This window comes from Chrysochloris asiatica, unplaced genomic scaffold (assembly GCF_000296735.1).
Source record: "Chrysochloris asiatica unplaced genomic scaffold, ChrAsi1.0 scaffold00128, whole genome shotgun sequence".
Lineage (NCBI taxonomy): Eukaryota > Metazoa > Chordata > Mammalia > Afrosoricida > Chrysochloridae > Chrysochloris > Chrysochloris asiatica.
Window position 1 is genome coordinate 9548770 of NW_006408646.1, and position 27274 is coordinate 9576043.

The window sequence follows — 27274 nt, forward strand, 5'->3', positions numbered from 1 at the left end:
ACCTAGCCTCAAAGGCATGATAATCAGAACTTGACTAGAGAGAGATAAAAAACAAAATAACAATTTTTGATAAAGGAAATGAAGATAAATTGCTACAATTTGATGAACTTGACCTATACTCATGGAGATAGTAGCTCTAAATACCAACAGAGAGGGAAGGAGTCTTCATATCAAGTATCAATGCTATCCCTTCTGTATACAGGGCAGATAGGGATGGGCAACTTAGACATTGGCTACCTAAAATGAGGGGCAATAAAGGGACGAAGTGACCGGCCTACACGTTTTCAAGAGGGAGTTTAGTTTAAGAGTATGTGGGGGAAGATAGAGTCCCTACTGAATTATTTTCATCTTGTGTAGCTGGGTCTGGTAAAAAGAGATGGAGATAAGATTCTTATGATTCAATAGTGAATAATTGTTATCATGACTAATTGTGACTGTCACAATTGTAAAGGTAGAAGTTTTGTAACAAAAATGAGGGAGTAGTTAATCTTATGGTCCAGAAACAGAGGACCCTAGGACCATCAAGGAGAAGAGCAAAAGCGGAATGTGGGACCTTATCCAGAGAAGTAGCAACACCAAAGAAGGAGGCAGAGATGGGGACATGGAGAGAGGGAGCAGCTGAGGACTCTAAATTCATGGGAAGAGAGGGACTATGAGCTGGCAGCCAGGAGGCAGACTTGCAGAATGTGCCCTTTGGTGATGTAAATTATTATATGTGCTTAAGTGTTAAAAAAAAGAGCTAAAATGAATAGAGAGAAATACTGTTAACTGATGGTACATGGAGGGGATTATAATCATTGTAATGAAACAAAGTATATGATTTGTTGAATGTAAAACTGATGATTTGCCCTGTAAATTTTCACTCAATTCACAATAAAAACTTTAAAAAAAAGGAAAAAGAGAGAAGAGAAAAGGGAGAAGGGAGGGAGGCCCACACTTTAAAGCAAGATTACTGATTCAGACGACTTTTTCAAATCTGTTAGCGCCTTTTGATTGGGATGACAGAATGACACTCACAGTTGGCCATTGCCCTGGGCAATTCTTCACTCCTGGGACCTCGGTTTAAATATACTGTCTTACTTTTTTTAGGGTGTGGAAGAAAAGATAAACTTAATGTATAAACATGAATCACTTTCTTCTTCTGGAATATTCATTTTTTTCCCTCTGAAAATGACAAAGTTGACCTAATCATTTCCAAGATAAGTCTAGGACCAATATCAGATAACCAAAGTCTCTGTGGCACAATTGGTTTGCACTTTCCGTTGTTAACAGGAAGGTTGGTGGTTTGAACCCACTCAGGAATGCTGCATTTTTCTCTTTCCATGAATAAAATATATTCGGAGTTGTGGTGTGACGCTTTAGTATAAGCATTAGACTACTAACTACAAGGTCAGCATTTCAAAGCCACCAGCTGCTCCTCAGAAACCCTATGTAGGGTCGCTATGAGTTGGAGCAGACTCCCTGGCACTTAACAATAACAACAATATCAGATGAGCATGGCTAAGAAACTAGCTTTTGACATGCCTTTTCCTACGTCCACCCCAAAACTAAGACATCAGTTCCCTGCATGCACTCTCTCATCTCTCAACCTCTGCAAGCAAATCTGGGACAACTCCAGAATTGTTAGTGTTAAAGGCTTTAGAAAATTGTGTTCTGGTTATAAAATGGGACAAACTCATTGTGGAAAACTTGGAAAAGCATATAAAGAAACACTCATTATTTTCTCTTCCAAATATAACCACTGTTTAATTTGATTATGTTTCTATCAACGTAGACATGGAGTCCTGTGGTGCTGTAGGATAAGCACTGGACTGCTAACCACAAGGTTGACAGTTCAAACACACCAGCTGCTCTTTGGAAACCCTATACAGGGTCAGTATGAGTTGGAACTGACTCGATGGTACTTAACAACAATTGTATTATATATATATATATATATAAAGTATTGAAGAGCAAAGGTGTCAGTAAAAATATTTTAAGTACTTGTAATGGCACCTTGAGCCCTATTAGGGGATGAGGAAGACTTGGAAAGAAATTCGTCTAAGTGGGGTCAATCTAGGGAAATCTGGATGAAGACTAAAATCCTGCATACAGAGGAATGTAGTAGGAAATTAGAGAGGGCAAGGTGATTTATGTTATTGGGTCATTCCCTGCATGGGGCATAATTCCCAAATGGGCAAGAACATGAGTGAGGAGTGAACAGAGAGTATTTGGAAAGCCAGGTTGATGAAAATATTGTTAATGAGCTCTTGTGAGGACAGGATCAGTGGTAAAACCTGGTAGGGGTGTGTGGGTGATAAAGGCAAAGGTGGCTATTGTAGCTCCCTTGAACTCTCTTGAGGGTGACATATTATCTCTTGGGAAGAGAGAGGAGAGAAAGGATACTGACTGAAGATCAGTTGAGTGTCAATCGTTATTGATTAGTAATCTTAACCCTTTCATGAAAGAAGATGGAGGCTCAAAGATAGTATAACAACCCAGAAAGTAGTAAGAGACCACATAAGGATTCAAAATTCTAGTCCTAAACCCATGTTGCACAAGGGGAAAGTAATCTTGATATATTTCTGATTGCTGAGGACTATTTCTTTAAGCCTGTCAGGAGGTTCCCTTGACAGTCCCCACTTGGGGTTCAGGGAGAACCTCTCAGGAGAGAAGGAACATAATTTGAGTTGTACTTCTGGAGTTCACTGGTCATTTGGGTGTAGGGTGGCTTATAGGAGGAAAAGGTAAGAGATCAGTTAGAAGTCTATTGAAATAGACTGGCAGAGATAATGATTAGGATGATATAGAAAGCACTAGATACATATGGCAGTGCGGAGGCCGAGTCAAGATCTTGGCAAACAATTTTGTGCAGGCCATGGGGTAGATGGAGGGAGTTCAAGATGCCCCATATACATAGGAATGGAACCTTGGACCAGGAAATTCTGGTATCACCAAAGCACTCCTGGTCCTCATTCCATTCCCTACTCAGATGTTGAATCTAGGCCTGCTTAAAGTCCAGTGTCCAGTGAGGGGTAGAAGGAGAGGATGTCTTGAATTTAAGATTAATCTAATGCTGTTAATCATTGCTGCTAATTATAACATTAATAATACAACATTAAGCTTAATAGTTTATCAAATTAGAGGTGATGGATGAAAAGATGGGTCAGGACATGTAGGCCACATGCAGAAAGAAAAGTAAGCTGTTAATGGTTGTAATGGCATTTTCTTGGCTATATATATTCAACCATAATGAAATTTTTTAAAAAAGTGACTGTTATCCCCATTAAAGGAGGCCTGGTGTGGCATTGTGGGATAATGCACTGAACTGCAAGGTTGGTGGTTCAAATTCACCAGCTGCTCCCCAGAAACCCTATACAGGGTTACTATGAATTGGGACCAACTCTACAGCACTTAACAACAACAATGAAGCTGCACAGGTTTCCATGTAGCTGATAGACTAAGATGGACTAGGAAGAAAGACCTGGTGATGGACTTCTGAAAACCAGACAGTAAAAATCCTGTGGGTCACAATGGCTCAATTCCCAATCAATCATGGGACTGGACATTATTTCATTCCATTGTGCATGGATGTCCATGAATCAAGGGTCAACTTGATGGAGCCAACAAGAGCAATCTATCAACAAGGCTTTTTGACTTTATTCCTAAAACATACCCCAGCTCTGCACATGTCTTCTCCTACTCCAGTCTTATTAAATGCTTCTATACCTTCTCCTGGAGTCCTTCGTCTATACCTTCTCCTGTTGTAGCACTGTGGGATAATGCACTGGACTGCAAGGTTGTTTGAGCTGCAGGGTCAGTGGTTCAAATTCACCAGCCACTCCTCAGAAGCCCTATACAAGGTTGCTATGAGTTGGAACCGACTGGACGGCACTTGACAACAATATACCTTCTCTTGGTGGCACTGTGGATCGTGTATTGGGGGGCTAAGCAGAAGTTATAGTGGCTGGGAGCTCTGGTGTGCAATGATTAAAGCACTTGGTTGCTGACCAAAAAGATCAGTGGTTCAAATCCACCAGCTGTTCTGTGGGAGGCAGATGAGGCTATCTACTCCTATCAAGATTTGCAGTCCTGGAAACTTTATATAAGATCGGTATGAGTTAGAATCAACTTGATAACAGTGAGGTTTTTGTTTTTTTAAATTACCTTTGTTCTATATTCTTGGGTCTGAAAGGATTCTAGAACTTACTGGAGTCCTTTTGAAACTCAGATGCAATTGAGTTGATTGCATGATCCCATCACTGGTCAGTGCAAGATCATGCTCTTGTACTTTCTCCTTTCCTCCCATTCTTCATTGGCTTTCCATGTCTCTACTCTTGGGTATTTAATATATGTCCTACCACCTGTCCTCTAATCTATACATTTAGACATGTGTGCCTTATGAAATACAATGTTTTCTGTATGTTTGTGGGATAGGCTTCTAGGACCTTTGTAAAATACAAAACCTTTATATAGGTATAGAGAATTATTGTTATAATATAATCTCTTGTTACTAATCCCAGGAGTCACTGGGAGTCATCTGCTCTGCCCCTGCCTGTCCTTTGTTTGGCAAGGAAGGACTGAGATCCAGAGGCTTCCATTTTAAAAAATTGATTTTCAAGTTTGCGCTGCGGTCCCGGAGATCTGTGTCTTGCTTCAACAGTGTTTGGATGGAACAGATCCGGGGACTCCCCTACTTCCAGCCTCGGACCACCTCTAACAACTTCTTTAGGTGTAATCTCTTCTCCGGGACCATCTTCTTGATCATTCCGTTACCGGGACAAGCTAAACACCATTTTTTTTTCTGTGTATGTGTGTGTGTGTGTAGTTAGCTCCAAATTTTAGACCAATCATGAGCTCTTAGATCCGTCAGAATGTAGGCCGGCGTCAACCGTCTGCTTAATCTGCATCTGTGGGCCTCTTACACCTACCTCTCTTTGGGCTTCTATTTCTATCGCGATGATGTGGCTTTGGAAGGTGTGGGACACTTCTTCCGTGAGTTGGCAAAGGAGAAGTGTGAGGGTGCTGAGCATCTCTTGAAACTGCAGAACCAGTGTGGTGGTTGTGCACTCTTCCAGGACATGCAGAAGCCCTCCCAAGATGAGTCGGGAAGAACCCTGGACACCATGGAAGCCACCCTGGCCCTGGAGAAGAATCTGAACCAGTCTCTTCTGGGTCTGCATGCTGTGGGTGCTACCTACACAGACCCCCACCTCTGTGACTTTCTGGAGAACCATTTCCTTGACGAAGGAGCTCTGGTAGCATAGTGGTTATAAATCGAGCTGTGGGCTGCAAGGTCAGCAGTTCGAAACTACCAGCTGTTCCGCAAAAGAAAGAGGAGGCTTTATGCTCCCGTAAAGATTTACAGCCTCAGAAACCCTGTACAGGGTTGCTATGAGTCAGAACTGACTCCACGGCACATAACAACAACAACAACATTTCCTTGATGAGGAGGTGAAAATTATCAAGAAGATGGGTGACCACTTGACCAACCTCCATATGATGGCGGGTCCCCAGTCAGAGGCTCACTCTCAAGCACGACTAAGAAGAGCCTATGGAGCCTGTGAAGGGCCTTTCAGCCTTCCCCTGCTCTCCGAGTACCTTTTGCCTGAAACTTGCTTTCCAGCCCCAGAGGCAGCAGAGTCAACACCCTGGAGCCTCTGTTCTCCTAAGCCGTGGAGCAAATGAAAACAATAAAGCTTCCTTTTACAGCAAAAAAAAAAAAAAAGATTTTCTTTCTTTTATTGTTTTTAGTATGATAGATGTAACCGATCATTTCCCTTCTCAACATTCTTCATATGTACAATTCATGGCTTTAGTTATGTTAACCATATTGTTCAACCATTACCAGTATCCATATCCAAAATTTCCAATCTTTCTTAACAGAAGCTCAGAGGCTTCCTTTTTAATGATTCCTCCCATCAAAACAATACACATTTGCTGAGAACCTGTGTTGGGCAAGGCCTCAGCCAGGTCCACTGGAGGATATGAAGATGGAAGGCATGGCCCTGCCTACAACCTCTTGGAGAACTTCCAGAGGAGTATCAGTGGGCTTCCTGTGTCTTACTTATACTTTTTCAATACTTGGCAATTGTGCTGGGCACACAGTAGGTGCACAGATGATTGGATTCATGGGTAATCCCACTGCCTTTTGCAGGTTCCACCTTTGCCCTCTGAACCAGTGGCCCTGACAGACTCCAGCAGGGTCAAGTTCCTGGCCAGTTCTCCCTTTCCTTGTCCTTTTTGTGGCTGCCTTGTCTCTTCTCTCTCTGTCTCACCTTGTGCGTCCTGGTCAAGCACAGAGTTCTCACCTGACTTCATCTTTGTGTTTTCAGATCGGAGCCTCTCTCTTCGCTAGTAACATCGGAAGTGGTCACTTTGTGGGACTGGCAGGGACAGGAGCGGCTGCAGGCATTGCCATTGGAGGCTTTGAATGGAATGTGAGTAGCATCAGAGCCAATGTGTCTTGGAGCCTAAAGAAGTCTTAGCATTCACCCAGCTCAGCCTGTGCTCTCAGGAGCTTTAGGGACTAGGGAACCCTCGGGGGCCACATCAGGATGCAGATGGTTCAGGGCACTGTTGTTCTCAGATGCCATTGAGTCCGCACCGATGCATAGTGACCCTAAGGCACAACAGAATGAAACATTGCCTGGTCTGGCACCAACCTCACACAGTTTCAGGAACCCCAGAGTCCTGTTCTCTTTCTACTAGAGGAGCATGAGAAAACAACTGATCTAGGGCAACCCTGGGGTGCCAGAAAATCGACTTGATTGCACACAACAACAACATCACCATTTCTATTATTATTACTAAAACATCTCTATATGAGATTTAACAGAAAAGAGGCACAAAACTCAGTGTTCTTTCTAGGGTCTGACACCCCTCCACTGTTGCCCAATGGTTCCCATGGGTTATTCAAAGAGCTAAGTCCTTTTCCAGTTTCTGGAGAGAATTGTTCTTAGAGCCCCAAAGAGGAAATGCTGGATGATTGTTCTGAGCAACTGAAGGAGTATGTGCTGGGTGAAGTAGGGCTGGGCCCTCAATGCAGTAGGGATGGTTTAAGTTTCTTCCTGGTTTGACTTCACCTCTTTTTTGGTTTCAGGCATTGATTTTGGTAGTTGTGCTGGGCTGGGTGTTTGTCCCCATTTACATTAAGGCTGGGGTAAGTATGTACTAGCTAGTCCATTTCCTGTTGGCCATTATGATATATGAGTTTGTTCCTGCTAGAAGGCAATGAAGGCTGTGGAATAATTGACAGAGAGCCTGTGGCCTGACTTGCTCCCAAGGGATAAAGTTCCTGCCAGCTCTTGGGTGCATTAAACAGAGGCTCTCAGCCTGGGTCTGAACGTTCCTTTCATTCCAGGCTCATAACGCGTTCCTCTAGGAATCCCCTAAGTAAGCCCCCTCTCTTCAGAGTATACTCTGAAGTATCCTGAGCCCTCACCCTCAGTGTGTACTTGCATGGTACTGTCACACACTTGCACTGTCTTTCCTACATAAATGCCTGTCTTTGCCTCTTCATTTATACATACCAGTAGCCCTTGTTTGCTGAGTACACAGCCGGTACTGCATTGTACATAGACAACTTTAGCATCATCTCTTCCATGAGATGTGTAAGCCTAGGCATTAGGTACTAAAAGCAACATAGAAGAAGCACAGGGCTGACTCTGTATCTTCGAGAGGCTCAAAGACTGCTAGGGACACATGTTGGATCTAGGAAACAATGGGTACAGGGTTAAGGGAGAATGACAGGAAGAATAGTTTGAATCTGAAGAAAAGACTGGGAGGACAGTTGGGCAGATTTGTCTCTTCAGTCCTTGGCAAAGCCTGTCTGCAGACAGGAAGTGCATATCTGGCTTGGTACCTTGTTTGGTACACTGGGAAGATGCCTACACTATTATGATGTCTGTAACACACACATATACACACACAAATGGTTGTTATGTGCTGTGGAGTCAGTTCCCACTCATAGTGACCCTGTATAGGGTTTCCAAGGCTGTAAATCTTTGCAGGAGCAGAAAGCATCATCTTTCTTCCATGAAGTGGTTAGTAGTTTTTAACTGCTTATCTTGAGGCTAGAAGCCTGATTAGTAATCCACTACACTGGTGTGGTACTGTGGGTTAATGCGCTGGACTACAAGGTTGCTTTCAACCACAAGGTCAGCAGTTCAAACTCACAAGCCACTCCTTGGAAACCCTCTACAGGGTCGCTATGGGTCGGAACTGAGTTGATGGCACTTAACAACAACAACAACAACAACAACACTATCAGAACTTCTTAGACACATTTGAGGGGACTTCAAAAGGTTAGTGGGAAAATTCCATGATCTTTTAATTCCATTTTTTCCAAGAACTTTTTGAAGCCCCCTCAAATATCGTTTCCTGCTCTTGATTATGCTTGGTCATGTGTTTATCAAAAACAGGTATATATTGGACACCTTCTATGGACTGGGATGACACCGGCTACTTTTGTAGTGTTAAGGCATGTGGGACTGAGATGGGCAAAAGGCTAGAAGACCAGGGCTATCTGGCTACTTGCAGACTTCTCTGGCCAACAAGTTTCTGAATCCTTGGTCACACCTCTGGGGTTACTGACAGGGTGGATCTCATGGCTCTGCTTTCTGTGGGCCCTCCAGTCTCTCTGGCTGGAAGTGAACTCCCTTGTATCCTATGCAGGTGGTGACGATGCCAGAGTACCTGAGGAAGCGGTTTGGAGGCAAGCGAATCCAGGTCTACCTCTCTATCCTGTCCCTGCTGCTCTACATTTTCACTAAGATCTCGGTGAGTCTGCTGCCCTGGGAACTTAGTTCTGGCCATCTCACTCCCCAGCATATGCTGATCCACCAAGAGGCAGTTCTACATATTTTTATTAACTTGGTACCTTAGACTTTCTTGCTCTGGGGTAAAGTCCTATTTCACATATTAAAGAGCCAACGCATGGAACTCCTTATCCTTAACATAGTGCAGTTGAAAACAGATGGGTTCAGGAAGGATCAGTAGAAGATTAAAAGGGAGTTAGGAATGTCTAAGGGTTGACACAAGGAGCTCTGGTAGCATAGTGGTTACGAATCGGGCTGTGAACCGCAAGATCAGCAGTTTGAAACTACCAGCAGTTCCGCAGGAGAAAGATGAGGCTTTCTGCTCCTGTAAAGATTTACAGCCTCGGAAACCCTGTCCAGGGTCGCTATGAGTCAGAACCAACTCCATGGCACACAACAGCAACAACAAGGGTTGACACAGACTTTAGAGGTACCCATAAATCTTTGTGTCTTTTAGGGTCAGAATCTGACTCCATGTGTCATTCTGAAGTACTTAAACATAGATTGTTGTTGTTTTTAAGTGCCATTGAGTTGTTTCTAACCCATAGTGACCCCTTATAGGGTTTCCAAGGAGTGGCTGGTGAGCTTGAACAGTTGCCCTTGCAATTCAAACTGACTTTGCAGTCTAGTGCATTAACCCACAGCACTACACCAGGACTCCTAAACATAGATAGTCAGTGCCAACTCTTGAAAGGACCTCAGAGGTTGTCTGGTGGAGCCCCACGATCTTCTTTTATGGACAGAGAAATGGAATTCCCAGGGATGAGATCCTTGCTCAGGATCCTGAATCCCAAGTAGAACCCAGACTCCATGTATGTTCTTAGAATCATCTCTCTGGGTCTTTAGTCGTTAATCTTCTTGGGGATTTTTGTTCTCTCCAAACCCAACAACTATTATTGTTAGTTTGCCATTGAGTCAACTTCAACTCATGGCAACGCCAGGTACAGCAGGATGAAACTCTGTCCAGTTTTGCAACAGCTTTGTGATTGTTGCTGTCTTTGAATCTATCGTGGTGACCCTCGTGTATTTTGTGTGCCTCCCAGTCTGTTGTGGTCCATAGGGTTTTCACTGGCTAAGTTTTGGAAGTAGATCACCAAGCCCTCTTTCTCTGGATGTCCTACTGAAATCTCTCCACCGTGGGCGACCCTCCTCGCATCTGAAATACTTGTGGTGTAGACCTTAGCATCACTGCAGCATGTAAGCCACCACAGTAGGATGAACTGATACTGACCATTACTCTTACCATTGAAACTGCTCCTTCTACCAGACTGCAGCTGCAGGCTCCAATTTGTAGAGCTGAGATTTCTCAGGGATTGCTGGGGATCCATTGATCATCCTTGGGCAGAACTCTTAGCTGACCTGCTGGAGCAAATCTTGTATCTTTACTTCACAGTTCTTCCTCAAATGTGTCCAAGCTAATTCTTCTTGATGGTATAAATAAAGCAACAACAAAAAATACAACAGATATCCCAAACCATTGGGAGTAGGGGGAAAGAATTCATTGCCAAATCCAAAGTTATGAGGAGTTTTATCATTTCAGCTCTTAAAGTTTAGTTTAATAAGTTTATAGTGTTTTAGTTTTGTAGCGTAGTGGTTATGAATCAGGCTGCAAACTGCAAGGTCAGCAGTTCAAAACTTCCAGCTGTTCTGCGGGAGAAAGATGAGGCTTTCTGCTCTTGTAAAGATTTACAGCCTTGGAAACCCTGTAACAGGGTCACTATGAGTTGGAACCGACTCCATGACACATAACAACAAAAACAGTTTTGGAGTTGAGCTTTTGAGTTAGTTGTTGTGTATTGTATGAGACAGGAGTGTAAATTCATTCTGTTTTGCACATCCCAGCATGAGGTGCTAAAGTGAATGAATGGTTTTGCATTCACTTGCAGTGAAAACATGCTGTTCTTCACAGGACAGATGAGATGTGGTTTTGGAATTGGGGTCAAAACCCAGTGTCTTGACTGTCTTTGCTACTACCCCTACCTGACTTCCTTTATGCTTTCTCTGCAAATGTCATGACCTTCCCCTCCTCTCCTTCAGTTCAGGTTTTTATTACAAAATAAAATCCCTGGACTTTCTAGTCTAATTTCATTAGAGACGTGTGTACAAACTTGAGTGGCAAGCCCTGGGAAATGTGGAGAAGGGAGGGTGGGGAGGTTAGACATGTGGTCACGGGAGACTGAGGAAGGATCCTTTCCTAGCTCAGCTGTGAGAAGGGCAGGGCACTGGCTCCCCTGGCTTGGAAGTAAGTCTTCTCCAAGTCCACAGTTCAAATGAGTGGAAGTCTGTTGACTGCAGTTGCCATGGAACGGGCACTCTTTGCCCTCAGAGCTGAAGTAGGGGCAGTCATATAAATGAAACGAGTGCCCAGCCTTGCTCCCTCCCTTCTAAGTCACCTCTTTTCTAGGTTACTGATTAAACCACTTTAAACTTGGGAGTCCACAAGTCAAGGGGCTGCCTCTTTTAGCTCTACCCTGATGGAGACCATCCCCTGACATGCCAGGTCAGCTTTTTCTGAATTTTGTTTTTTAATCATAGATGATATCGATTGTTCCCTCCCTGTATCATTTCTGCTCAGTGTTATACCTGGTCCACTTGCTTCCGAGGGCCAGTGAGGCCTTGAATAAAGCATAAGGGTCAATCCAGTAAACCAGCTGCCACAGAGTCAACCCTGCGTGGTAGTGACCCCATGCATGTCACATTAGAGCTCCATAGAGTTTTCAGTGGCTGAGATTTTGGAAATAGAACATCAGACCTTTCTTCAGAGGCCTTTGGGTGGACTGAAACCTCCAACATTTCAGTTAGCAGCTGAGTGCATGAACCATTTGTATCATCCAGGGACTGCCAAAAGGATGTTGTCATTGTGTGCCACAGAGCTGCTTCAGACTCATAATGACCCTATACAGGGTTTCCAAGAAGTGACTTGGTGGGTTTGACCACTGACCTTGCAGTTAGTAGTCCAGTGCTTATCCTACAACACTATGCCAAGACTCCAAAAAGGATGATTGTTGTTGCTAAGTGCCGTTGAGTCTGTTCTGACTCATACGGACCATTTATAGGGTTTCTGAGGAGCAGCTGGTGGATTTGAACTGCTGACCTTGAGGTTAACAGCCCAGTACACCAGGACTCCAAGAAGGATGATTGTTGTTGCAGTTAAGTGCTGTCACGTCAGTTCTGACAGGTCATAATGACCCTGTCTGCACAGAGTTTCCAAGGAGCAGCTGGTGGGTTTGAACGACCGACCTAGTGGTTCACAGCCCAGTTCTGATGCTACAGCGCCACCCCAGGAAGGATGATAGCCCCCCTTTATTTAGTGTCAGCACCTTCACTAGGAGTTTTACCTTTATCATTTCCAATTCTCATAAAGTTCCACTTCACAGATGGAAAACAACAGAGTCTCAGAGAAGGTAGGAAACTCACCCCAGGTCACACAGCAAGTATATGGGGAATCAGAATCAGAACCCAAACTCTGTGTTCTCACAATTCTGCGCTACACTTGGATGGGATGAAATTTTCAGATGGTAGAATGCAATAGACTATCTTGTCTATGCTCTCATTTTACTGATGGAGAAACTGAGGTCTGCAGAGAGGAAGGGGTCTTGGTGAGGCTTAGCAATACCAGATCGAGGATAAGAAGCAGGTTTTCTGACACTCAATCCAAGTCTTTTGGCACTGTGTCCCCTCGTCTTAGAAATCTTTCATGTCTCCTGGGCACATAGAAGGTAGTCAGTCAGTAAAGGAAATTCACAACATAGATGAGTTTTGAGAGCAGAACTGGAGAGAACTGTGAGGTGAGAATATCACTATGAAGGGTGTGAAGGAGGGGCATCGAGGCGTAGAAGAGGACCAGGGAAGGGTGAAGATTGGCAAGGTTTTATCTTTGCAAATTTGTCTGGTTTCAGTCTCACCATGGGTCATAGAAGATGAAATCTTTAAAAACATAAACGCTACCTCAAAGAGTCCCTGGGTGGTGAGTGGTGCAAATGGTTAGGTGCTCTGCTACTAACCTAAAGGCTGTGGTTTGAATCTACCAGGGACACGTTGGAAGAATGGCCTGGCGACCTATTTCTGAAAAATCCACCATTGAAAACCTTATGGAGCCTGGTTCCACTCTTGACACACACTGTACTCGTTCTTCCTTTCATGGGTGAAAACTGATCTCTGATGGTCTCAAAGGAGTTGCTTCAGTTTCTTCTCTTTCTCTACTTAGCAAGATCTTGCAGTCTGCCTTCCCCCATACCCCACTTCTATCGAGCTGATTCTGATTCATAGCGACCCTGTATAGAGTTTCCGAGGAACAGCTGGTGGGTTTGAATCACTGAACTCATGATTAGCAGTCCAGTGCTTATCCTACAGCACCACACCAGGACTCCTTCTTGACCCATAATGGCTCTCAACAGCTTAAAGTATTCGCTTTAAGTTGCTGAATGATGGAAACTCTCGCAGTTGTTGATGGAAACTGTGATGGTTTATAGAAACTGCTCAGTGGCACTCCCCTTCAAGTTGCTCCCAGGGCATGCGCTGCACCTGCCAGACCTCAGATATGCCTCTGCTTGGGGAAGAGGTAGAGATGCAGCGGGTATGTGATTGCTGGAGAGAGAAAGTAAAGAAAGACCTTCCAGGTACAGAACCCAGCCCCTGGCATGGCTGCTTCTAGGCTCTGACACCCACACATAATTGATTCCCATGAACTGAATTTTACAGGATCTCCCAAACACATTGCCTTATCAAGCTCTGAGAAGCAGTCTGTTTTATAGTTTCCTGGCCTCAGGTGTTTTATTCAAATGTGCAAAATCACTTGAGATAAATGTTCAGATTTTATGAATTATACGTGATTACTGTATGTCCCTGTGTGCATTTCCTGGGGACTCTTATCACATCATAACTGTAATAAATTTTTATAGCAACTTTGTAGGAACAGTACAAGCTTTGCTTTTTTTTTTTTAAAGCTTTTATTGTGAGTTGAGTGACAGTTTATGTGGGAGAACATAAGTTTTGCACTCATCCTATCGTATTTAATTTCATTGCAATGATTACAATCTCCTCCATGCATCACCATTCAACAATATTTGCTTCTAGTTCCTCTGTTTGTTTTTGGTTTTTGATGTACACAAAACCACTCAGGAATATATAATCATTAAAAAAACAACAACCCAAGGACATATTCTGCAAGCCTGCCTTCTGGCTGCCAGCACACAGCCTTTCTCTTTCCATGAGTCTAGAGTCCAGCTGCTCTATCTCTCCATGTCATCATCTCTACCTCCATCTCTGGTGTCGCTTGCTGCTCTGGATAGGATCCCACATTCCACCTATGCTCCTCTCCCTTGATGGTCATAGGGTCCTCTGTTCCTGGACTGTAAGATTAGCTACTCCTGTCTTTATGTTACAAAACTTCTACCATTACAGTTGTGACAATCACAATTAGTCATGATAACAATTACTCACTGCTGAATCATAAGAATCTTATTTCCATCTCCTTTTACCAGACCTGTCTAGCCAAGCTGAAAACTATTTAGTGGGGATTCTACCTTCCCCTGCACACTCTGAAACAATGTTTCCTGTTGAAAAATTGTAAGCCAGCCATTTCGTGCCTTTATAGCTCCTCCCACCCCATTTTAGGTAGCCATTGTCTAAATTACCTGTCCTTATCATCCCTAGTGTGGTGCTGTGGGTTAATGCACCAGACTGCAAAGCCATTTGAACCATAAGGTCAGTGGTTCAAGCTCACCAATAGCTCCTAGGAAACCCTATACAGGGTTGCTATGAGTCGGACCCGACTCGATGACACTTAACAACAACAATAACATCATCCCTGTATACAGAGGGGATAGATTTGATCCTTGATGTGAAGATTCCTTCCCTCTCAGTTGGTATTCTGAGCTATTACATCCTAAGCATAGGTCAAGTTAATCAAATTGTAGTAATTTATACTTGTTTCCTTTATCACATTTCTTTATCATCTTTATTCGAGTTCTGACTATCAATCCATCAAAGCAAGGTCGAATGGGTACTGTCTGCACATTTGAATGTTCTTGTGTGTCTCCCTTCACTTCATATTAGCTGGATGCTTCACTCTCAGCCCTCTGTGGCTAGGTCCTTGTCAATGGGCTTAGGAGTCCCCAGGTCTCACCACCCTTCAGACCAATCAGCCCTTCCTTTTCTCTCTCTCATCTCCAGGTCAGTGGGAGTCTTTGGAATGTGGTCCAACTCAGCCTGTATCTTCATTGTTGCCTTTCTCCCTCTTCCACTCACCAGTACACCAACATGGTCCCTAGAAAGCTTACATGCCTGCTCGTGTGTTCCCTTTGAGTTTCAGTTTTGCAGGAGGATTTGTCCTGAAGCAACTTGATGAACTTTGCTTTTTTGCTTAAGGTTTAAATGCCCATCACTTGGCTGTGAACTTTTGCAACCTGCCATAAATTCTGTCAGAAATTCAGCTACCCCAAGAGTTTTTCCAACTGGATCTCTCATGAATTCCATGGCCAGTGCTCAGCCAAACTTTCAAAGTGATAGGAACAAAGTTTGGAAGTGGAGCCACTCTTAATTCCTGTGTTTTGTTTTTCTTTAAACTATGCACATAAATTATCTTATTGTAAAAATAAGTAAAAAAAAAAAATATATATATATATTTAACATTAAAAAGACTGCTCTCTGAAGAAATATCTCAGAAAGGAAAATCCTTATCATTCAATGTTGTGGGAAGGTCGTTGGATTTAGAAACAGAAAACTTGGATTTTTGCTTTTTGATAAAGTCACTGACTTTTGTCTTTTTCATCTGTAATATGGAAAAAACCCTCTTGTTTTGAGGATCAGAACAATGCATGCATCTGAAAGCCCTTTGTAAAGAGTCCCATCTCCTAGATATGGAGGGAAGCCCTTGTGAAACAGGAAAACATTTGGGCAGCTGTTGAGCTGGATTCATAGTGACCCTGTGTAGGGGTTCCAAGGTATGGATGGTGGGTTCCAACTGCCAAATTTACGATGATCAGTCCAGTGCTTATCCTACAGCGCCACTCCAGAACTCCAAAAACCAATGTCAAAGCACCCAGCAAAAGTGGACTTGCCCAGCTGGAGTTCTCAGCTGGGTCTCAAGGGCAGAATCCAACCCTGAAGTTGGAACTGACTCATGGGAGGAAGGATTCTTTCCTGGGTTCTACTTAATTCACAAGAGTGGTTTTCTTAGAATCCTTTATCTGCCCTGTTAGTTGGAATTTCATAAAGACAAGATTCCTGTTAGTTCCATAAGTCTTTTGTAGATTCCATTACTGTAGAGTTGTGTGCTCACCTATTTGTGACTAATGACAGCAAGGCAAATATTAATGAGGATATCACAGTTTACTACAACCTGTTATCATAAAACATTAAAAATTAACTACTCTGGAAAACAAACACACCAAGGGCAGTGGTAGTCTTGGAATCTTTATAGCTCATTTATACTTATGAGCTGATCCAAAATCAAAGTATGTTCTTAACAGCATTCCACTGCACTCAGCAAATACTGTTGTTAGGTGCCTTCAAGTGGGTTCTGACTCATAACAACATTATGCACAACAGAAGGATTGGTTGGTTATGTGCCGTGGAGTTGGTTCCAACTTATAGCAACCCTGCATAGGGTTTCCGAAGCTGTAAATCTTTATGGGAGCAGAAAGCCTCATCTTTCTCCCAGTGAACAGCTGGTAGTTTTGAACTGCTGACCTTGAGGTTAGCAGCCTGACTCGTAACCACTACACTACCAGAGCTCCTTAGCAGAAAAATTGGGGGCCTTTAATTTAGTTGACTTTATGGTGACAAGGTAGAAACATGGGTTTGGAGCAACATTAGGAATTGTTGCTGATGTTGTTAAGTGCCATTGTGTTGGTTCCAACTCATAGTGACCCTGTAGAGGGTTTCCAAGGACTGACTGGTGGGTGTGAACTGCTGATCTAATGGTTAGCTGTCCAGTGCTTATCTGAAAGTGCCACATAGTACCACACATTTTCACTTGGAGCTAGGCTAATACCCCACAGGGGACCCTTTCCTCCTTCACAGGGAGCAGGAAGGGACAGGCCCAGGACCTGTGATGGGGATGTGTTCTCAGCTGCAGGAAGTTCTTAGGTCCAGCCCATGAAGTCAATCCTTCCTAATTTAACGATGAATCTGCTGAGAAGTGGAGAGTGGAGCTACTTTTCCAAGGTCACTCAGACCTGTGGCTGGGGTTAAAATTCAGGTCTTCTACCTGGGTGGGGTATGGTGGTAATGGTGGCAGTACATTCTAAGTCACTATCTCCTCTCCAGTCTCCTTCTCCACTAGGGGATATTAGATCCCCTAGAGTCCCTGAGTGATACAAATGGTTGACGCACTAAACTGCTAACCCAAAGTTTGGAAGTTTGAGTCCATTCAGAAGCACCTGGCAGTATACTTCCAAAAAAATTGTTCTTGTTGATAAGTGCCCTAGAGTCAGTTCTGACTCATGTAGGTCTTTACAGGAATGATTGGTGAATTTAAACTGCCAACCTTGTGGCTCAAACTGACCTTGTGGTCCTGTGCTTATCCTACAATACCACATCAGGACTCAAAAAAATTAGTCATTAAAAACCCTGTGGAACACAGTTCTACTCTGACACACAGAGGGCTCTATGAGTTGGAGTTAGCTGTACAGTCACAGGTTTATTAGGTTCCCTGGGAAATCTGAGAGGAGATGAGCTAAGACATTGTGGTGGATGGGGCAAGGGTGAGGGTGGGGGGGTGGTTGGATGAGGTGCAGAAGGGGCCAGTGCTTATTAGGACATGTGTATGAGTTGATAATGGACAAGGTTTCTGCCAAACAAGAGGCTGGGGATAGGGATTCAATTGTAAGGTCACTGGAGGCCCCTGAGGAGCTTCATCAGGGTGGAAAGAGGGGAGGGAGATTAGAAAAGAAAGAAGTACAACAGTGCTGCCACCAGCCCTGGACCTGCTCCTTTGCAAGACCTAAAAGACATTGGATTTCATGCAATAAAACAGCTCTTGTATCCTATCTAGGGGTAATCTGGTTTTTTCCATATCTAGAGATTTGAAAACACAAGATTCCCCACCATCCATCATTGCTTAATGCTACCATTCCTGGTAGTGTTTTGAAGACTTGAAAATTCATTTTGGGTGACCAAGCGCTCTCTGTTGGTCTAAATAAGCAACTACACTAACCAAGCCCTTTGAAGGTTTCCCACAGCTTTGTGGGTCAGTTAAAATAGACAGAGGAAGGGAGAAATAGAGGTGGTGGGGAAACCTGCATTAAGAACATAATAGTGAATTCAGGGGTGAAGGGAAACTATACATGCGAATTTAGGTAAAACCATGTAACTCTAAGCCTGTCATGCAAGGGGAGTTTAGTGATGCTCTGGATGTTTGAATCATGACGGACTCCATCTGGGCCTGGAAGCAAAGATTATGCTGTTGCTGAAGTTTCTCTCCACTCAGGGGTGACCTGGGGTCACCTCATAGACTCTATAGCACTCACATTTGATTTGGGGAATAGGTCTGATAATCCACTGATCACTGAGATGTAAACGATGGATAACAATGTAAAGCAGCAGTTCACAAAGAGGGTTGTGATGAACCTCAGGTTCATGAGCAAAAAGAGGACTAAGGTTAAATAAGTGTTTGAAATGTTGCATACCACGTTTCCCTCCCAGGACTATGCGTGACTTTAACAGCTGAGAAGTTGTAAGCAAATTACCTTAACTTTATTTAACAATTCACAGACTTTTTGGACCATGGAATCCTTTCTCTCTCTCTCTCTCTCTGTGTATGTGTGGTGTGAGTGTATGTTTTCTGCGAAATTCAGGAACAGAGTGTGACTCTCCTTTAAATGTTCACATTTTTGCTGGGGATAAATACATTGTTAAGGAGTCCTGGTGTGGTGCTGTGGGTTAAAGCTCCAGACTGCAAAGCCATTTGAACTGCAAGGTCGGTGGTTCAAGCTCACCAGTCACTCCTCAGAAACCCTATAAAGGGTCGCTGTGGGTTGGAACTGATTTGATGGCACTTAACAACAGCAACAAATACATTGTTAGTTGTCATTGAGTTGGCTCTGACTCATGGTGACCTTACGTAAAACAGAATGAAACTTTGTCTGGTTCTGTTCCATCTTCATGATGATTGTTGGCATGGCTGAGTCCATTGGTTCTGAGCCAGCTTTATGATGATTGCTGGCATGTTGGAGTCCATTTGTTCTACGTCATCTTCATGATGACTGTTGACATGTTTGAGTCCATTGTGGCCACTGTGCCCATCCACCTTTCTGAGGGCTTCCTTGCTTTCACCAACCCTCTGTTTTACCAACCATGATATCAACAGAAAAGAACACTACGTTTAGGAGTCCTGGTTGCTCTGTAGGATAAACATTGGAATGCCAGCCCCAGGATCAGCAGTTCAAACCCACCATCTACTCTGAGGGAGACAGATGAGGCAGTCTGCTCCCATAAAGAGTTACAGTGTTGGAAACACTAAATAGGATGTCTGTGAATCAGAATCAACTCAAAGGCAGTGGGTTTGGTATAAATATATGAATCTCAAATTGTAGAATGTCAGTCAAAGGGTAAGAGGGAGGGGGCCAAGCATCCTCCAAGAAAACACAAAAACCAATTCCAACTCATAGTGACCCTGTATTGTGTTTCCAAGGCTGTAAATCTTTATAGGAACAGAGAGCCTCATCTTTCTCCCAAGGAGAAGCTGGTGGGTTTGAACTGCCTGCCTTATGCTTAGCAGTGCTTGTACTACAGCACCACCATCACACCCTCCTACTCAGGAGAGGACTTCTTCTAGCCCTTCCATGATTGTCCTTGTAGCTCAGGAATTGGGCACACCCTGCGATCAGCTGGCCTCTCCCACTCGTAACTCTGGTTCTCTTCTCCTTTTAGGCAGACATCTTCTCTGGGGCCATTTTCATCAACCTGGCCTTGGGCTTGGATCTATACCTGGCCATTTTTCTTTTATTGGCAATCACTGGCCTTTACACTATCACAGGTAAGTCCATTCAATGGATCCAGCTGCTCAAGCCCAGATCAGGGATGGAATTGTGAAAAATAAAAGTAAGTTTGAAACATGGCTTCTCCTCTCAGGGAGGAGCAATAAGCACCCAGGAAGCAGTTTGTAAAAAGAGTATTTTTTTGACCAAAACTTACAGACCCCCCAAAAAGTTATATGGATGGTTTCAGAAATCTCCAGTGTTGAGGTTCATGGTCACTTCTTATGGGAGATAGGGTAGGACTTGGTCTTGCAGGTATGGAGAGCCCCTGGCTCAGTTGAAGAATCAGGGAGGGAGCTTCAGCCTTAAGGAATGGCATAAGCAGAGGAATGGGGGTCAGGATGGGTATCACAAGGGACGGGAGGTAGGGTGAGCAAGGTGGTCTAGTAGAGATGGGGATTATCAATGATAAGACTTGATATTTCAAGCGAGATTACACTATAAGGCACTTTAGAAGCCTTGGTGGCATAGTGGTTAAGTTCTTGGCTGATTAACTGCAAGATCGGTGGTTTGAACCCACCAGTTTCTTCACAGATGAAAGATGTGACTGTCTGCTTCCATAAAGATTTACAGTTTGGAAACCCTATGAGGCAGCTCTACTGTGTCCTAGAAGGTCCTTATGAGTCAGAGCTGACTCAATAGCATCAGGTTTGGTTGGGGTTAGAGGCGACATGGAAGCCAGAGGCTTTGGGCACCAATGTAGGGAGGGAGGGAAGAGGGAAGTGACACATAGAAAGATGTTTTAGAGAAGGACTCAAGAGGTGACCATAGGAGTTGGTGACACAAATAACAATCAGAAACATCTTTGTAGAAGTGTTATGTTGGCCAGTTTGGGGGCAGGGTCAGCAATGGGATTTACTGTTCAGATAGAACTCCACCCTGGATTGCTGTTCCAGTTAGATTTGGAGGTAAAATGTTACTTAGATGGTCTGAGGAAAGAGTTATCAAGTAGTCCTTTGAAATGTGTCAGTTTACCTGAGTCCATGGACAAGGACATAGCCACAGAGGGCTAGAGTTGAGAGTGAAGCATCCAGCTGATATGAAGTGAGGGAGATGTACAAGAACACCTAAACTTGAAGATAGTACCCATTTGATTGATCTAGCCTCAAAGGCTTGATAATCAGAACTCAACTAGAGGAAGATTAAAAAAATTTTTTTTGGATAAAGGAACTGAGGGTAAATTGCTACAATTTGATGAACTTGACCTATACTCATGGAGGTACTAGCTCAAAATACCAACAGAGATGGAAGGAGTCTTCACATTAAGTATCAATGCTATCCCCTCTGTATACAGGGTAGATAGGGTTGGGCAACTTAGACATCGGCTACCTAAAATGAGGGAGTGATAAAGGCATGAAGTGACTGGCTTACAAGGTTTCAAGAGGGAGTTTAGTTTAAGAGTGTGAAAAAAAAAGAAAGAAATGTGTCAGTTTGGTAATGTTCCCATACCTCTCTGCAATCTGTTCTTTCTGCTTCCCAACCTTTGTGGAAAATTCTCACCATAGGAGAACCATCTTCTTAACCCATCTTCTGTCTTAACGGGACACCTCACTCAAAAAGTTCAACATAGAACTTCTAGGCTCTTGTTGTTAGGTGTTGTCAAGCTGATTCTGACTCCTGATGATCCCGTATGTACAGTTGTACTGATCCATAGGGTCTCCATGGCTGTGACCTTTCAGGAGCAAATTTCCAGGCCTGTCCTCTGAAGAAACTCTGGGTGGGCTTAAACCACCAGCTTTTTGGTTAGTTGAGTGCTTAACTGTCTGTGTCACCCTGGGAATTCTAGAACTACTATTATTGTTATATGTCATTGAGTTGATTCCAACTCATTGCGACCCTGTAAGGGTTTCCATGGAGTGGCTGATGAGTTTGAACCACTGACCTTGTGCTTAGCAGTACAGTGACTATCTTACAGCACCACACCAGGACTCCAGAATATTATATGACCCAGCAATTCCACTCTTAGGTATATATACGCTCAAAGGCTTGAAAGCAGGGATTTAAAACAGATACTTGTACACCAATGTTTATTGTAGTATTAGTCACAATAGCCAAAAGGTGAAAACAGTCTAAGTATATATCAACAGGTGAATGGATAAATAAAGTGTGATATAAACATACAATAGGGTACATGTGTTATTCATCCATAAAGAGAAATGAAGTGCTGATACATGCTATGCTGAATGAAATAATTCAAACACAAAAGGACAATATGAAGTATCTAAAATATGTAGATGCTTAGAGACAGAAGCTTACCAGGGGTGGGAAGGAGAGGGAATGAGGAGTTATTGTTTAATTGTTGCTGTTGTTAAGTGCTGTCAGGTCAGTTCTGACTCATAGCGACCCTGTATAAGGTTTCCAAGGAGCAGCTGGTGAATTTGAGGCACCAAACTTGCAGTTCAAACTGACCTTGTGGTCCAGTGCATTATCCCACAATGCCACACTAGGACTCCAAGTGTAATTAATGTCATTGAATTATACACTTAAAAATGGTTGAGATGACAACTGTTTGGTTGTATATATTTAGCCACAATAAAAAAATTAAATAAAAAAGCAGTCACCTTAGGCTCTTCCTCATCAAGTAGGGAGAAACAAGGCCTCCCGAGCATTTCAGTGAAAAGTGGTATCTTAGGCTGAGTTTTCTAAAGAAGCAAACCCAGTGAAACTTATGTATAAAGAGAAGTTTATATTAAGGAAATAGCTCACAATTAAAGAATTCCAGGTCCCTAGAGGAAAAGAGAGCAAACCTTTCCTGCTTGTCCATTATATTGGGAGCAGACCACACCCCCAAGGAAACATCCTTTCAATTGATTGGCTGCTCATAGCCACTCATCATAGAGTTAACTATGGTTGCTCATAGCTAATCATCATAGAGTTAACAACTATCAACTTCCAAACCACTGAAAAGCCTGACCCCGTCAAGTTGACACAGAACCTCAACTATCACAAGTGGAGATGTGGGTACCTGCTGAGTAGTCCAGTGCTGTAACAGGGCAAGGGAGGGAAAGCAGATGGGTGGCGTGGGGATGTGCTCAGCAGATATGTAGAGGTTGAAGACTGGAGGATGGGGAAAGGAAGTGGGCAGACTGGTTACCTTCAACGTGAGTGACGTCAGCTTCATGTCTTCTCACCTGTTTAGGGGGCCTGGCGGCTGTGATTTACACGGACACCTTGCAGACAGCGATCATGCTGGTGGGGTCTTTCATCCTGACTGGCTTTGGTAAGTGGGGCTGGAGCAGGCTGAGGAGGTGGGAGCAGAAAAGAAATGGTTGCCATGGAGTCTTTGTCAGAATATACATGGTTTCATAGGGTTTTCAGTGACTGATAGTTTCTCAAATAGATCACCAGTCACTTGACTGGATTCTCTTGTTTCTCGAGCTGTCTCAGAGGGAACATTCTATGAAGAGCTCAGGACTTCCAAATGTTGATTTTGTTTTGTTTTGTTTTGTTTTGCTACTGATGCTTTCCAGCTTTTCATGAAGTAGGAGGGTACCAAGCCTTCATGGAAAAGTATATGAATGCCATTCCAACCATGGTTTCTGATGGAAACATCACTGTCAAGGAAGAATGCTATACTCCGAGACCCGATTCCTTCCACATCTTCCGGGACCCTCTCAAGGGAGACCTCCCATGGCCTGGACTCATCTTTGGGTTGGCCATCCTTGCCATGTGGTACTGGTGCACAGATCAGGTATCCATGCCGGGAGTGGAGGGGTTCTTCCCTGAGACACTGAAGTAAACCTAATTGGTCTTGGCTTGTGGGGTTTGGAAAGGTAGGACAGAGCTCACCTGGTCAGGAGGCCACTGAGCTCTGCCAACATGGGTGTACCTTGCCAATGACCCAGGATAGGAGGCTGAGGTAGCAGGAGCTGTAGTGGGGACCCTGGCCAGCACTCCTCCCTCACTGGGTTTTACCTGACAGGTTATTGTACAGCGCTGCCTCTCAGCCAAGAACATGTCTCATGTGAAGGCTGGCTGCACCCTGTGTGGGTACCTGAAACTGCTGCCCATGTTCCTCATGGTGATGCCAGGCATGATCAGCCGCATCCTGTACACAGGTAAAGCTCTGTGGCTCTGCTTCCTTTCTTGCCCCCTCTACTTGCCCCCTCTACTTTCTTGCCCCCTCTATTTCTTTTCTTGCCATATTCTTGCTGTAATTTTAGTCTCCTGATGTACGCTGAGGTGCTTGGAAATGGTGGCATTTCAGTGTTTCTCAAGTTGTCAATTGTTTCATCTTTTTCAAATCTTTTAAAGTTCTGACATGCCTGCAGCTGTTGTGTTTTCTACCCAAGGTTTACTCAATTACTGCTTACCTCTTTACATCTTTAAAGTTCTACCCAACAGCCCTGCCATTGCAGAATTTTCTCTTTTGTCTGGGCATTCAACCCTATTTGTATGAGCTGCTGCTAACAATAAATCTCAATATTAGGAGCTACAAGTCATAGTGATTTTCACTGGGAGGAAGAGAGGGGTCATTATCACTGCTCAGCTGCAGGGTAACTAGTCTAAGGACCATGTCTCCTTCTTCCTGGTCCTCTTAGCATTTCCTTGTTTATTTCCCTGTGATGCACAGGTCTGCAGGGAAGGAGCATAGCATGTGCTTAATTGGCAGCTACACCTTTGGTAGAGCCATTGTAGGCCTTGAGCATGAAATGTCCTACTTGAATCTTGCTTTAAGAAGATAGAATTTGGAAAGATTTTCCCAAGGTCTGATGGCTAACATGACTCTTCCTCTCACCCCAGAAAAAGTTGCCTGTGTCCTTCCCTCGGAATGTGAGAAATACTGCGGCACCAAGGTGGGCTGTACCAACATTGCATACCCAACCTTAGTGGTGGAGCTCATGCCCAATGGTAAGAGTCAGTTATTGCTAATGGGAGATCAATTGGGCTCAGCTTGCACATAGATTTCTGTGGGCTTTCTGGGGCAAAGCTGTTTCTGAGATTGGGGGTGAGGGTGAGGGGAAGTAAGGGCAGTAGGGAAAGCCTCATTTTGGATGTCCTCAGGTTTTGAACATGTCTTCCCTCAGTGAGATATATGGTTTGGTTGGGCTCTATGAGTTGTCAAACTTGAAAAGTAGGTCAGCCGTGATCTTGTTAAGGAAAAACATGACTATTTCATGCTCATCTGGAAGGTCTTTTGAAGCTCCCGAACAGATGTTAATGTAAGTCCTAGGTCTAAGGGCATTATATCAGTACAATGAATTGACTTTTTGGCTGTTCCAAAGAAATACCTGGAGAAAAAGACAAAAGTGATTTTTAGCTTTAGAGTGAGGAACTTAAAAGTTTGAAACAAGAGAGATTCTTATCATAAGGAATGAGTTATCCCAGGAGATTGAGTATTTAACCTTGAGTCCAGAAGAGTTACAGTTTGGGGAATGATGTGTGAGCCTCTGTCCATGTTTCATGGTAAAGAAAAATCTCCTAATTCTGGCTCATTGGAAACAAGTCTGGTTAAGTTAGGGGCTTCAGAAGAACAGAATTTCAAAGGTATTCATTAGGAAAATTTTAAATCATCTTATGAAATTTTATTACTGAAATGAGAGACCATCTAGTTCAATACCTTCACTTTGCCATTGAGGAAACTTACAGAAGCAAAGGACTTTTTCAAGACTATACAGCAACTAAGTGTCTACCAGGTTGGCTTGCTTAACTGTGCTTTAAGCTGGAATTGAAGAATTTGGGAGGGTTTTATTATTATTATTGTTTTAACCACAGACTTGATGTGTGACCTTGGACAAACCATTTGCATTTAAAGTCTATGAAAATGGAAGTAATAGTTAACTATTCCACTGAGCCAGCCTGTTTAGTAATCAAGTTTTGCACTTAGCAAGAGCCACAATGGTTTTTTTAGAGTTCTGGCTTAGATTACAATGGCCTCTGTTAGGTGTGTTTATTTCTTTTTATTAGCAGACCTGGGGTAAGGAAAGCATGTCTCAGTATTGTGCTAGAGTGGGTGGTACACACAAAAATATGTGTGGCACAGAGAACACTGAAAAACTGTGTTTACAAGGGGCCATTCCCTATCCCTCTGCTTCAATCTGATAGCTGTGAATACAAAATTTACCAATGACCGCCCTGTTCAGTCAAAGAGATAGTTTTCATTCCTCATCTTACTTGACCCCTCAGCAGCATTCAACATTATTGATCACTTGTCCTTGAATGACACTCACCCCTTGGATTCATTGTACTATACTCTCCTCTTTGTCTTTTTCATACATCCTTTTCAGCTGCTCCTTGTTCTAGGTGAAAAAAAAAAAAAAAGACCCCAAATTCAAGCATAATGGGACAAAGACAATGACTATCATCCTGGATGAGGGAAACCATCAGCATGTACACAGTACAGAGGCCAAAAGGGAGTTCACTGGTGTATGGCCACGGGACTAATTATAGATCATGGGGGGCGGGGGAAGGAAATCATCACAAAATCATGATAGGTGTCAGGTCAGGTCAATTCATCACTGTCAAAGGTGGGACTAAAGAAGCAGGGGACGAATGATGATTGGAATTTGTATGCAATTGCAGATTAGAAAAGTTTACAGGATTGGTTCTTGGGCTTTGACCATCTGGCTACTTGGTGGACAGAGTATGACTCATAACCTTGCAGACCTGAGGCATAGTCACCAGGACACCAACTTTTAGCATAGACTAGATTAATATGCTGCTATGATGTCATATAACAACAACAATTTTTGGTAAATCATTAAGTTTCTGTACAGCCTTAGGATAAAACTACCTCTCCCTGAGAGTTGTAATCTCCTTTCAAACACACTCTACCTGTGGGCAAAACTGCCTCTTCCTGCTTTCCCATGGTCACATTGCTGGTTTAAAGATCAGAAAGAACTTAAAAGGAGTTTGCATTCATGTGAAAACTGAAAATGGAGTTCGGGGTCCCACTGTAGACTGCAGCCCTTCACAAACCCAGTGCTTTAGAATTTAAGCTCTAATACATTCTTGTGATCTCATTTTCAGATTTAGCCTTTTCTATTTCAACTGTAAATGTTCTCTCAAATTCTGTCTGTTTTGCTTTCTAAATAGCTCTTGTTTTCATCTACTTTTTTCTATTTTTACATTCATAACCCTACTTTGATATGTCATTATTTATTGCCTGGATCACTATGTTAAAAAAAAAATTTTTTTTTGAGTGAATTAATGACTGAGGATTTGATCATACTGTGGTACAGAGATGAGAATTCTATCTCAGCTTAGCATTTACCTGGTGAAGTAATCCTCCACAACTGGCAGAGCTAGAACTAGGAGCAGATCCTATTAATTTCTTGAAATGGACTTCAGTTGTAGCCACTGAAAATGAGGGAGCTGGAATAAATAATCTTTATAACTCCTTCTGTAGCTCCAATAGTCAATGATCCAAATTATAAAAACCCAGAAAGAACTATGAGCTCCCTGACTTTCATCTTCAAAAACTCCTAACAAATGGCAAAGTAATTGGAAAAGACATTCTTCATCTTTGCAAGACTACAGATAAAATTGTAAAAT

At 43.2% G+C, this 27274-nt stretch overlaps 1 protein-coding gene across 3 annotated transcripts in view; it reads left to right on the top strand.

Annotated features, from left to right (window-relative positions):
- SLC5A1 (solute carrier family 5 (sodium/glucose cotransporter), member 1) overlaps positions 1 to 27274 on the top strand; it is a 64987-nt gene that overhangs the window by 23396 nt on the left and 14317 nt on the right. For all 3 annotated transcript variants that reach the window (XM_006869288.1, XM_006869289.1, XM_006869290.1), the window contains exons 3-10: positions 6315 to 6419; positions 7082 to 7141; positions 8656 to 8760; positions 19674 to 19779; positions 22920 to 23000; positions 23251 to 23471; positions 23703 to 23838; positions 24524 to 24631. In XM_006869288.1, coding sequence (XP_006869350.1) covers positions 6315 to 6419; positions 7082 to 7141; positions 8656 to 8760; positions 19674 to 19779; positions 22920 to 23000; positions 23251 to 23471; positions 23703 to 23838; positions 24524 to 24631 — 922 coding nt within the window. The remainder of the gene's footprint in view (positions 1 to 6314; positions 6420 to 7081; positions 7142 to 8655; positions 8761 to 19673; positions 19780 to 22919; positions 23001 to 23250; positions 23472 to 23702; positions 23839 to 24523; positions 24632 to 27274) is intronic.